Here is a 13,662-nt window from a genome sequence, read left to right as displayed (position 1 = left end):
CCACACTGAGGGCTGTGTTTTAAAAAGGGGTTGAACAAAATGATCCACAGAACTGTTTCTACTTCTGACATTTGAAAATTACCCTTTTATACCAGTGGGCTGAGCATAGCCCCTAACTACCTAAGAGAGACTCCCAGCCACCTCCACTCCCCGAGCAACAGAAGGGTTTCGCCCAGCCTCACACACATCTGCCACCTCTAACAGCTGTCAGGAGTCCCCAGAATGGAGCTCTGTTAAGCTTTTACCTGTAACATCAAGCAGCACATTAAAAAGCACCAGCATCTCCTTGAAAAGCAAAGATGAGGTTGCTGCTATTCTCTAGAAATTCTCCTTTGTTTTCAGCACAGGTAAGTGATCGAGCCAGCTTCTGTGGACACCTGAACACGCTTGAGCTGGCATCATGAATGAGGCCCTGCATCCCCAACAGCTGCAGCACCTTCTTGTTCTACAACCTACTCTGCAACCTCGCTCTTCCCCACCTTCCTCATAGGTGACCAAGAATGAATACAAAAATATTTCTGAGTAAATACCGAATTTTATTCCTACATCAGAAGATAGTCTCCACTGCTCTTTAAGTCAGTATTATCTGAGCCCAGAGAGGTCAAATACCAAGTATTTGGCAAGAAGTAAAAACCTTCACACAAAAAAAGCCCAAGGAGTGAACACATATTCCTTTAAATGTTAACATCTTATCATCAGCTATCATCAACCTTCTTTTTTGGCTATATGAACTTTGCCATTAGTAGGAAAAAAAACAGTCTAGCATAGGACAACAGCTACGGTCTACTCTTGGCAATAAATATTTACGTCGGTGAGTTTTGCATAGTTGAGGGGTTCACACGTGATCTCAGAACATTCCAATAATCTGTCGTGAAATAAAATTGCAGCAAAATTACTATGCTCAATATCTATTTATTAAGAATTGTTACTGCAATTGGAGTCCTGAAGGGGCTGTCCTAAGAAAGCTTTCTCCTTTCTAGGCGAACTATTTAGGGCAGTATCCTTGACTGAACTTCCAGCGTTCTAGCTAATTTGACCATGTTTGCCTTCTACCCTAAGCACTCCCAGCAAAAATAGCTGCCAGAGCTCCTATACAGCAGCTGTTTCAAGACGGCAGTCTTCAATTTTTGCAATTCTTCTATACTATTTCAAGAAGATTTTTTTCCAAGCCTCTCACATAGCTTTTAGTAATGGCAGATATGTTTTGTGTAAGTCTGTTAATTCCCCAAGTACAAGAGCTTTGGGGAGACTTTCAAGTGTATATTTGAATCAGAGACACTGAAAGAATTTTAATTAAACATCAAGATACATGGTGGGCTTAAAGTACTGCTACACATTTTGCTGAATGACTGGCAAAAGGCATAAACTAAAGCATAATAATATCAACCTTTTTGTCTGTTTTTGAACTACCAGAAAAAACATACAATTCTGTTCTGAACTACACTTTTATAATTTCAAAGGAATTTCTGCCAAAGTAAGCAGGAAATCATTGGATTTAACAGCTTGTATGCATAATCTACTGCACTAAATGAGTCCAAAACCTATAAACAATTTGTAGTAATATATAAAAAAGCTGGCACAATTTTTCTTGTGACTGTGTTACTACCTACTGATCTCATAACAGTAGAGAGGATTAAATTTATGTTTCCATGAGAGTTATATGATGTAAACCGCTGCGTCTCTGATAATGCAGCCTTTATCAGTTTGAGAAGTCTCATAGCAATTTAACTGAACAACAACAACAAAAAAAATCTTACTAAATAAATTGCAGTACAAGAGCAAAGTTTTATTATTGTTATAATACCTATATGGACAAGTACTTTAGAGAAAGGTACTTGTCTTTCCTACCACAATTCCTTGGAGTTTGAGCAGAAAAAAACATGAAGGGTAAAATAACAGTAAATTAAAAAAAATCTAAGGCAGTTTTCAGAAAACTGTACTCTGCCCTGGTCTTTGTATAACTGTCAGTAGGAAACAGGCCTCGACATGCAAACAATCCCCCAAGTGCATCAGAGAGGAACAAGCCTTTGTTTAAAGCAGTGCCAGGTTACCCCTGCACTTCTTTATTCTGTCGGCTTCTGGTAACCATAGAAAACTGATACATGAAGCACACTGGCTGCACGCTGAATGTACACGACCGTTAATCAACACGATTGGACGTAATGGGGGGTACTTACCTTCCTTACTAATGGCTGGTTAACAGGAATCAGTATGTAGCTTTTTTAACTAACACTAACTTTTTTCAAAAACAAACATTTTGCTTCCTATCCCTTGGACATCTGGTTAAAGAAGAAAAAAAAAGGAAAAGAAATTCCCCTATGATCAAAGAAACACTCTATTAAAATAGAGATTGTATATGAATATATGCTTGGAACAGACAGTTAACTAAAAAGCCTATGCTGAAAAGAACAGACCACTGTCAGTGATCAATACTATTTACAATTTCATTGTAAGTGCAAGCCATAAAAAAAAAGTCATATACAAAAGAGTCATATTCAAGAGCAAAAGACATTCCTAGCTGCCAGGCATTATTGTAAATGTGAGTAAATACATATATATGCCAAGTTGGCTCTGATTCCCAGGCTAGCTGTGTGTCCCTGAGAGCATGGCTTAGAAGAGACCAAGTTTCATCACTTCCTCACTGCATTGCGAATGATCTCTGTATCATGCAGCACAAGGACTTTTGTAAGTTACTTATTTATTATGCAAGAGTACTCGTATTCAGGCAAGAAATATTTTCTCAAGTTAGAGTAATTTAAACAAGCATTTTCAGTTTCTAAACATAGCATCTGGCCGTGAATCTATTTCTTTCAAGGTATCCACAGGACTTCAACCGGTTTCATAAGAACCACCATTCAGCAATCTGAATCCTGCAAAGTAAAGATTAATCTTTGATCAATGATTTCAGTGGAAATTATACCAAGCAGCTTTGTCTGAATTTGAGAACAGTGGCTATTCTCAAATTCAGGCTTGGTTTCGGGCTGGAGCCCCTAAGATTTTGTTCAGCTGGAAACCCCTCCGTGTACCCCCAGCAGCCCCGGGGCGTGCTGCTCACACAGGCTCGGGGTTCCTCGTTCGCATGGGTAACATAGCCACTGGTGCTCCTGAAAGTTACATTTCTGTTTTAATGCATTACCAGACACATGAATACCTTTGAAATGACTTGTGTACTTTCTAGGAGATCACTTTCTTCTCAATTACAAGTTTCAGAAGCTAGCGCCAAAACATCTAAAATTCCTAACCAGCTGTTATGAGACTCATTTTTAAGTTGTAGCTCACGATTGTTAATCATGCATTAAACATCAGCAATTAATATGCATAAACAATTCATGTGCTTATGTCGCTTCTCATTCCCAATATAGATTTTCATACTAATGCTTAAACATTGCTGATTTCTGCATCTTGGGAAGGCATGGATTAAATAGCTGATTTTTGTGGCAGTGACGTTTTGTGTGTCCTGTCTATAACTGTTCACTCCCCACTGGAAAAGCTTTTTATATTAAATTGTAAGGAAGTCACTGAACAAAGTCAAGAAAATAGAATAAACCACTGTAAGGAAAAGATGCACCTTCAAGTTACTATGAAAGATGTATATTTCCTGATTTATGCTGATTAATGTTATTTGTTGTGAAAAAACTACAGTTACTGTGTTCATCAAAGGATTTGACACTAAGCAGTATATTTCTGTCTAAATCACAACTATTTGTCTGTCTCAGAATGGGACTATTTGCTAGCCACCTGCCAACAGAAGAAAACATGATTGACTTAAAAAGTTAAGAGAATTTTCCTCATTTATATCTCATGAAGGAACTTTCCTGATTTAAGGCATAGGATGGAGCTCACTGTCAAGTATCTATATACAAACAGAATCGCTACGTAATGCTCTACGATAGGAGCTGCATCCTCAGGGTACAATTACAGCAATTATCTGGATGGATCTTCTCATCAGTAACCTTTGACTCATCTCCTACAAACTGTCAGTCTTCATCATCAAATGGGGAAAGCAACGTATTGTTTCTATTCAGTCATCTGCTTCTGAGAAAGAGAAAACTCTGCTATTAGGACAGCCTGCCTGCCCATATATATGACCTCCTGTAGCTAGCCTGCATCTGCCAGACGGAGTGGCAAGCCGCAGAATAACAGTAGTTCACTCCTATACTGTTCTTCTGTCAAGACAAAACCGGGAGGCACTCGCACAGACTTCTGCATTTCTCTCAGGAATCTCAAGACAAGCAGAAACAACCTTTTTGCATGCAAAGCACAGATGCATTGCCTAATCCTAAAAAAGTGCTGAATATCTCAGTCCTCCATGGAATTTGTTGGTTATCCATTATTTCTGGGACATAGCCCCAGTAGGAAGAGACGACTGTCTCAGGTCCCATCTAACTGTGATGAATTCACTGAACTAAAAGGATTTACTATAAACTTGCACCTATGCAAAAATGGAGCATAGTCTTACATTAGCACTATTATCACATTTATTATCACACAATTGGTGCTGAAATAAAACTGCTGCAAAAGTTTTGTTGGAGGGCATGGCCTGGAGGATACAGCCTGTTTTAAATTAAGCAATTTTAATTCAGAGTCAGCAATGCTAAGTGATGTAGGGATACATAACTCAGTTCCAAAAGAACATTTAATATAGGATGGCAAAGTAACTACTGCAAACATTTTTATAACTTTCATTTTATAGTGAAACAACTGATGAATTACTGTAACAGAACAATGGAGAATCACCTCAGCCTTAAGGGAAGGATAGCTTAACATAAAATTCTTCCAGAAAAAGGATAGCAGTTCTAAGGCTTAATTACAATCACCATTAGCTGTTACCTACCATTTGATTAGCTGGTAATAAAAGCAAGGCTCTTTCTTATCAAAGCAAACAGCGAGGTCACTTCGCATTCTTCCCATTAGCTGTGAATGTTGCTGTGTGGGCAGGGCAGGGATAGAACTAGTAATAGGCAGAACCTGAAAACCAACAAACAAACAAACAAAACAAAGCTAAAAATAGACAAAATCATTTACAGAGGTAACTCAAACAGTCAGCTACCACAGGAGAAAGAAACTAAATTCGTCATTGTCAAACGCCCATTCAAAATGAAAACAGACTGAAGCAAAACTGTCAGAAAATTCTTTACCATTTTGTAGTGATCACACAGACCCATAACACTAGACAGAGTCCAAATGTTTCAGTGACTAACTTCAAACAATAGCTGGGCTGTTTAAAAGCACAACAACAGGGAATGATGTTTGCCTGAAGGCGTACTGAATTAACGTAAATTGCTTTCAAATGCGTATTCGGTTTCTCAAACAAACAAAAAATATATATTAAACTGGGCAAGTGGAAGTTACTGTTAGAGCCACATAACATCTGGTCACCCGTACCTCAGTTGTCCATCAGTAAGCACACAGAGGCAGCTTACATTCAGTGTGAAAGACAACAAAAGCTTGTGTCTAAGGAAAGATTACTCACTTTACTTTTCCTACTTTAGAAAGGTCTTAAGACTATTGAGTCTGCGTCTTTATGAGCCTTCCCAATTACCACCTGACTAAACTCCCTACGTATTTCCTCCCAGTGAGGTACTTTACTACCAGTCACATCCATGGCCTTTAGTCATGCTGCCACAGTGTCTTTATATCAGCCTAAGCACTGACCTTTAAGAAGCTATAAATGTTATTTCAATTTTAATTCTCTGAGTTTAATGTCTCTGGAAGTGATTAACAGCACTGGCTTAATGTCATTAGGTCCTTGCACATTTGCTCACCACCTTCTGCTAATGTAACTTAATCACTACATGCTGCAACACCCCTGAGTTTCTATTTCTAGTTCAGTGAGATTATTAAACTACTAATAAGCAGCAACATACTGCATCATCAGTGGGTTTCATTGCTCTTAAAGGCAAAATAATTAAGTCAGAGATTAATTTTGTTCTATTCTTCCTCATCTGTACAATGGAGACCCCATAGTTACCGTTGTGAGAAACAGCTAGGCTTTTTCACAACAACAACAAAAATTAATTTCCTGTCTGTTAAGTTTCTGTCGCACCAGTAACAGTAGATCTTCACAATTTCCTCAGTAAAGTATGGGTGAACAATCCTACCCAGTGAGAAGAGTACTGCAATTGAAGGCATCTGGTTTCAGTTTCCAGATGCTAGCCTCTTAGGTGGCTTTGGGGGAGTCACCAATGCCCTCTATGTACCTTGGATATTTCTGTAAATTATGGAAAGATTTACCAATGATAAATGCTGTGCTGTAGCTAGCTGTTAATATTTTTGGTGAAACAACAGAAAAACAACAAAGAAAACAACAAAGATAAAGCAGGAAAAAAAAAAAAGGAAAGAAAGGGAAAAAGAGGAAATAAAATATTACCAGACCTTCTTTCAGCAAGGGTAAAAAGCCCACACTGAAATCAGTTTTCCAAAATCAGATTGCACAGTATCTAACCTAGCCAGTCATTTTGGCTACATCTTGTCCCACTACCTCAGTACAGCCCAGAGACAAATCCAGCGTCTTACACTCTGGCTGTAGTCTGAAGGGTGCCAGCTGACCCTCCAAGCAAGCAGGATCACCAAGCTAATGTGGGAAAGATGGGGGAGTCTGCCTCAAAGTACCTGCAAAATATACTAACTTTGCCTTAGGGGGAAAAAGGGGTGGGAAGAAGGTGTACGTACACTTCGGGACAGGGAACTCTCACTGTTGCTTTAGCAGCAGAGTGACTTTGCTACTACGAGGCAGGTGTGCACGCCCCGTCCTTTTTCCTGGCATTGGTGGCTGCACTTTGTGGTGGTACTAGAATTTATTAGTCTGCAAAGAAAAAAAGCTAGCAAGAACACTTTCTGTTTAGCCGTGACATGTGTAAAAAGATTAGCAAGACACCACATTAAATCAATTAGCAAGACACCTCATTAAGTCAAAGTACGACAAAATAATAATAATAATAAAATAAAAATCAAAGCATCTTTGACACGTATCACTTGTTCTGCTGGCTGGGTAGCTGTGAACCTGCACTGCCATCTACAGGAAGCGCCTCCTCTTCCTCCACCCAGCACAGCTGAACCCTACCGTGACAGCAGGCATCCCAAGTCACAGCCCCACTCCCTCCTCACTTCCTTGGCAGATTCTAGGTTTTAGAACAATTCTTCACAATTTCGGGAGACAATTACATTCGAGTGGATATATCAAAATGTGCTTGCTTTTGCAGCATTATATGCACAAATTAATATTTGAGTTACTATGCTCCAAGGTCTCAGATACATTATGGAGCCTAATTAGTAAAAATGTACCCAGTGCAGTATTTTTACTCTCTGCTTTTATCTGCTGGGCATGGTATGTTTCATATGCCCTGCAGAAACGGTACTTTTCTTCTTACATTAACTATTTAATGCACAGACAATTTTTACTTGCAGAGGATGCTCAGAATGCATGCTTCCGTTTAAGCAGAAATCATATTTTTCATATAACTGAATTATCTGAGGACACTGTTAGAGGCAACTACAGAATTCTTCAATATTATCTCTTTCATGATTCTTCCATAATTAGTAACTTTTAGTATTTTTAAATTGGCACCTGTTTTGTGTTTGCGGAAAGGATATTTAGTAAAAGTTCCTTGCATTTAAATATCATTGCCTTTCATGTGCTCACCTCAGGAAAGCACAAATTGACTGAAGTTCACACAGCTTTCAATTGTATAGAAATATTGAGGAAAAAAATTGCTTCAGATCAGTATGTAATTCTAGAATTGTGTGTGTAAATCTAGAAAAAAATTACACTCAAGTTTCAGCAAACCCATCTATTTCACATGCCTATTTCAAGACATCTTGAAATGATTCCAGGTCAGCTTTGCAAAAATTAAATATTGTGGTAATTAAGCAGAAAGAAAAATAAATATTCCAATAAATTTCACAGTTAGGCAATTTAATTTAGTGGCAAAAATACTTTCAATATATAGCAACATCAAATCTTAAGATATTTTATCTTATCTTAACAATGAATCTATTTTACATTGGATATTATGAGCCAAGTTAGTGAGTAGTACCCATAATATTCTTATCGGAGGAAAGCTAAACATTATTTAACTGGAAATTTAATTCTCATATACTAAAAACTGAAAAAGAAAATATGTGTAAGAGCAAAGTATTGATGGCACTGGTCACACAAGTAATTCCTAAGAAGGGCACAGATCTTATGATAATGCAATCTTTTGTAAAGCCACGTACAGGATTCCCTGGGCCCCTGCAAGTTGTGCAAGAAGTGAACAGCAGTGTATACTTGCGAGTGTCAACAGTTTGAAAAGATTTCTGGAACCAGCACAGAAATCTCTAATAGTTGTGCAAGTCAATTAGCAGACTGAGTATTTGCAGGCACAGTATCTAAAGAGACATCTTCTTAGCTCTAAAAATTGAAGCTTCCAGATGAAGCGATCTGGAAGATACCAAAAAGATATTGTTTGCATGTAGCAAAACATTAATAAACAGCTAAATCTAATTATTGCAAAAAAATACACACTGCAGCTGTAAATTTCTCTCTAACCATACCATTACAGCCTTACCAGTGAAAACAGAAGTGTCAATGCTAATGTAAACTCAGCTGCTGATATATATTCATTAGATTCAGAAAAGCTTCAACATTTCTTCTTCTAACTATGTCAAATTTTATCTCAGTGTCATTGGCCACAAATCAGCATAGATATAATCTGCTATACCAAAACATAACATTTTGTGACACCCAGGCCTTAGATGTATTTCCATTCTCGTCTCTTACTCCATAAAAATCACCTGGAGAATCATATCAAGAAGACTACTGTGGCTTTCAAACAGCATCTGGGAAGCAGAGAGGCAAAAAAATGTCCGGATGCTCTGATCAGACGAAGCAGTTGTTTTGGTGCTGGTGGCCCTGAAAGTGACCTCAGAAACATCTGACAAACTCTAACCCTGCAACAGTGCAGGGATTCAGCACTAGATCGAACAGACATGGAAAAGGCGTGATGTATGAGGATACCAGGGTCCTGCTCATGGCCTTTCCTAGCTGAATACTCCATATTGTGCTTTGCCTAGCTCAACAGAAAAGCACGTAAATAAATTAAGCAAATACCTCCTCTGGGTAAAATTTAGACTGTAAGGTGAAACTACTACAATATTACCATAAATGTGATGACAGGCTAAGGTTTAAGAGGATAAGAGTTAACTTTGTCTCTTTTGAGAGCTGCAAAGAAGATAAAAACATAAATGATTGTATCAGGAATTTGCTAATATAAACCAGAAAAGGTGTTCCTGTTACTGCTGTGGAGACCTTTCTGACAGGGCATCAACTGATGAAATAGCCTACTACCATTCTTGTCTGCCCAAACCTGAACTTATTCACTTCCTGGGAACCTTAAACTAATGACAAAAAATGAGGAATCAGAAGAAAGAGAAGGAAAGAAATTAACTATGGACCATCCTTTGTTTTATATTGAAATTTAAGCAACAAACACTCAGTGCTCAAGAGCTATCTACAGTGAGTAACCATGAGTAATTCCAAGTGCCTTTCTGATTGTACAGACGTGCTGAACCAAGAGCTCTGTAAATTGGCCTGGTCACCTCTGCAATGATCCTGGCAGAAGGATGACTAGCTATTTAACTCAATAGAATTTTTATGTTTGATCATAATCTGGTCAAAGTATGAGAGAAAGAAGAGTTTCTTTATTACGATGTGCTTTGTGATTAACACGCAATTTGAGTTCTGAAACGGCAAATTTTTCAGTCTGGTCTGTATTAAAGCAGTGTGTTATTACAGAAGGGGTCTTAAAAAAAACTCACTATGGCTCAACTCAGTAATATGTTTCATCCACCTTTATAACGGCAAAATGAATTTCCAAAAGGGAAAAGAAAAAATGCATTTGTAAGCATTGCTAAGCATGGAGTTTAGGAAGATATTTGCAGGAGCAGGGGAACAGCAGTCCCAGAATGGGTACCTGAGCAATGACCCAGCTCAGATGATGAGAATTTCTGCTACACAATTCAAGACTGTTCTAAAGCATTCTTCCATTATTAGCACTTAAATTAGCTTCATTGTGAAACAGTAATTAAACAGCAGGGGAGATTCACTGCTTTAGCCTTTTATTCTTGATTCTAATTTACATGATTAAATTCTAACTTATTCGCTGATTACCTTCTTGCTTAACATGCTTTAGGTTCTCACATTTTTTCCTTCTGCCCTTGCTTCTTTTTCTGGGTGTAGCAGTTTTTGCCATCACCAGTCCACAATCTCCAGCATGCTTACACATTATTCTGTTAGCATAATGAAGCATAAATAAATGAATCAAATATTAATGTATGTAAGCACTTTAACAAACACACGCACACACAAAAAAAACAAATATGGTTCTGGCAGACAAATTTTGGAACGTGAAGTGAAAGGCTGACTTAGTCAACAACCTCCATAAAGCTCCTGAAGATTTGTCCAGGATACATATTAAAACTCTGTTTTAAAGGACCTTTGCCAATTTAGTGGATTTCACAGCATATTTCACAGCATACAGTTTTCGAAGAAGTGAATAATAATTTCATATTTTTCTTGCTGAACTGGTGCTAGCACTCTTTCTCTTCCATTACCTTTTCAAGTTCTTCAATTTTTCTTAAAATTCATACCTTCACACTGCTTTTTAATTTGAGAAGACTACTATTCTAAGCATTAATACCTTCTACACCGGATTATACAAACCAGTACCAGCCCCGAAAGTATGATGTGGCAGGTATCTTCTACCTAAAGGGGAATATTATAAGGTATTTTATTAATCCACCAATCTAAGGTTTGTTAAATGCTGGTGGTCTTTAAGGTCCCTTCCAACCCAAGCCACTCTATGATTCTATGACATAAGAACTTTTTTACCCTACTGTCTAGCACTCTTTTTCCTAGCACCCTTAGCAGGATTCTGTTTCACTGTGCAGACCCAGAACAGAAAAAACCTGTAAATGATCCAAAAAATTAGGTCCACGTTACGGGCCTTGGGGATGGGCAAAATGGCAGACTTCTCAAAGACGACTGAGAAAGGACGTAATTGGAAAGCTTTGAAATGAGGGCAGATGAAAAGAACTGTTTTAGTTATGTTCTCATGGCTGATCATTCACTGATACTATGCAACATACCCAGCACTTTCATTCTGGCTTTTACAGATGTATAGAAAGTATTTCTGACAGAGATAAAGTGAGAATATACTTCTGTCAATCAGTTGGCCTAATGGTCTAACACACATTATTTTGGTTTGAAATCTCCCCCCCACACGCACACCCTTTTTTTCCCCAGAGGTTAGGGAAAAAAATGTATCCTTAAGTTTCTGAAGTGTTTACTTGCTGCAGCATAAAGAAGTACTCTGCACTTCTATGGTATCTGTGTGCTGTACAATTAGATGACAGCAAAGGTAAACAATACAATTAAAGATATAATCTACTGTCAAAATCCAATCTTTTCCCAGAGTTGGAAAGTAACGTGATCCTAAATGTATTTTTATAGCACATAATTTGTTAATAAATGTATCACTTCAGATTGATTTTTTCTCTGACACTGCTGAATATCACAGTTAAAGCACAAATATTTTATTTTGTGCTCATCACAATGTCATTGAAATTGATTGCTCTTACTTTATACTTCTAAACAGTTCATATACAAAAGATTTAACAAGACAGCCTCAGATTTTTCTGCATTCCTATTTTACTGTTCATTTGTGAACCACTTGTCTTGCAAATAAATATAACTATGTCATTTTAGATTGTAGTAACAAATGGTTTTATCTTATTGAAGTAAATGTATCCCCAAAGCCAACCCTACCTTGCCGAATCATCCATTAAATATGCAATATTTTTTCAGTGAATTTAAATACCTGCTTGCATGTGTAGCTGCACTGATCACATTTGAATCTTTTTTTCATCTCTGTGAGTCTTCTTATGCTGAGTAAGAACATAACGCTCATGAAAACCAGCTTCACAGTAACTGCATGTAATTGCCACTGCCATGTATGAATGCAGATTTCACAAGTGGACATCTGAACTGTTATTAAAAACAATTAATAATAATGGTAAATTTTGGATTTCCACAATATTTAACAAGAGTTAGTTATTTAACAAGAGTTTAACAAGAGGAATAGCTTTGAGTAATGCATTTGTTCTAGAGTAAAACACACCAAAAAGAACCTTCTCTATTCTCCGCAATAGGTATAAAATTGATAAATAAATTGACAAACAAGCAATTTCTCAAATGATTTTGGATGACTAAAGTTCCAGTAAGACACTAAGTTTCCAGAAAAATTAAGCAGTTTAACAATTCAAATCCTTTTGAAAAGTCCAGTAATTTTCTGCTTTTACCCACACAAAAAGATTAATTTCAAAATGCTACTCAAAGTAGCAAATAATATAAAAATAAAAATTGCAAAAATACATGAACAAAGGAATTGTACGTATGTAGATAATTCAATTTCTACCTTTAAATACTTAATATATTTAAATGGGAGCTTTATTTGAAAATACAAATAGATGCTAAAGACATCTGTATATGCCCAAATATTTTTAATATAGCTTTTTCATACATTTTCAAAAATCTAAATTTTTATCTAACTTTGTTGATATTGGTCACCTACATCACTTAAAAATACAGTAAATATGCTATATTTCTAATACACTGATTTCTTAATAAATCTCTAATGCTATTGAGAGTTGTACAAGAACGTCTTTTTCCTAAAGAGAAGTAAATTTACACATGAAATATATGTATGGTGATATTTGAATCAAATGTTCTTCCAAACAAGAATAGTTCAAAAATTTAGTACATGAAATCCCCAGAAAATTATGAGGGCTTGTATTGAAATAACTGCGGTTTGCACAAGGGGAAAAAAACAAACAAACAAACAAACAAACCAAACTTTTAAACAGTATTATAATTTTAAAACAGTATTATAATCTTTAACATTTTAAACAGTATTATAATTTTTATTTTCAGAATCAACCTGTATATCAATAGTGTTTGATACTGATGACAAAGAAAAAAATATATATTTTCTGCATATAGAATGAAAATGAATTTATACAGTGGTTTATTTTTTACTTTCTGGGAGAAGACCTCAATTAGCTAAGAGACATTTCAGTTTATTGTATCACCTCCAATGTTCCATAACTGTTATAGAACCTGAAAATAATATTAGATATTGTTAAAATCAAATTTAGAATTTTACGAGTTTTTAATGTTTTAAGCACAGTAAAACCATCGTCTGCTCAGCTGATTAGGTCAAACTTAAAGTTAATTTACACTTTAATAATTGATGCAATTACATGTATTTCTTCAAATTATAAGGACAAAGTGCTCAGCAATTAAACACTGAACAATTTCAGACTAAGATGTAAAAGCTGATTTTCCACATGCAAAAATATATATATATATATATATTTAAGCATTCAATATATTTTAGTGCTTTGTATAGCTAGATGGATTTTTTAAGTAGAGTTGAGAAAGAAGAAATGTGAGAGCTGAAATGGCTTCATGGAGATCTGGACTATTTTCTGTGGCTTTGAGAAGAAACTCCTCAGTATGACCTGGATGTAGGTTTTTCTGTGGTACCTCCTTACAGAAAGACAGAAAGTCACAAAGGTACCAAGGAAAGGAAAAAAAAAAAAAAAAAGAAAAAAAAAAGCTAA

General features: G+C 36.5%; 1 protein-coding gene across 16 annotated transcripts in view; it reads right to left on the bottom strand.

Annotated features, from left to right (window-relative positions):
• Window positions 1–13,662, bottom strand: part of LOC308178944 (uncharacterized protein) — an 88,905-nt gene that overhangs the window by 34,380 nt on the left and 40,863 nt on the right. For 12 of the 16 annotated variants that reach the window (XR_013940044.1, XR_013940045.1, XR_013940046.1 and 9 more), the window contains 3 exons: window positions 6,673–6,805; window positions 4,835–4,968; window positions 2,178–2,279 (listed from right to left, as the gene is read on the bottom strand). Coding sequence is in view for 3 of the 16 variants with exons in the window: in XM_080558229.1 (XP_080414355.1) it covers window positions 4,835–4,968 (134 nt within the window). In the remaining 13 variants the exon portion in view is untranslated. Of the gene's footprint in view, window positions 1–2,177; window positions 2,280–4,834; window positions 4,969–6,672; window positions 6,806–12,121; window positions 13,589–13,662 lie in introns of those variants that run through there. The other 4 variants (XM_080558229.1, XM_080558230.1, XM_080558228.1 and 1 more) reach the window with 2 other exon arrangements.

The sequence above is a fragment of the Anser brachyrhynchus genome, assembly GCF_964034855.1.
Source record: "Anser brachyrhynchus genome assembly, chromosome: 16".
In the NCBI taxonomy this organism is placed as follows: Eukaryota; Metazoa; Chordata; class Aves; order Anseriformes; family Anatidae; genus Anser; species Anser brachyrhynchus.
Note: the sequence above shows the minus strand (reverse complement) of the source record. Positions and strands in the feature narration are given on the sequence as shown.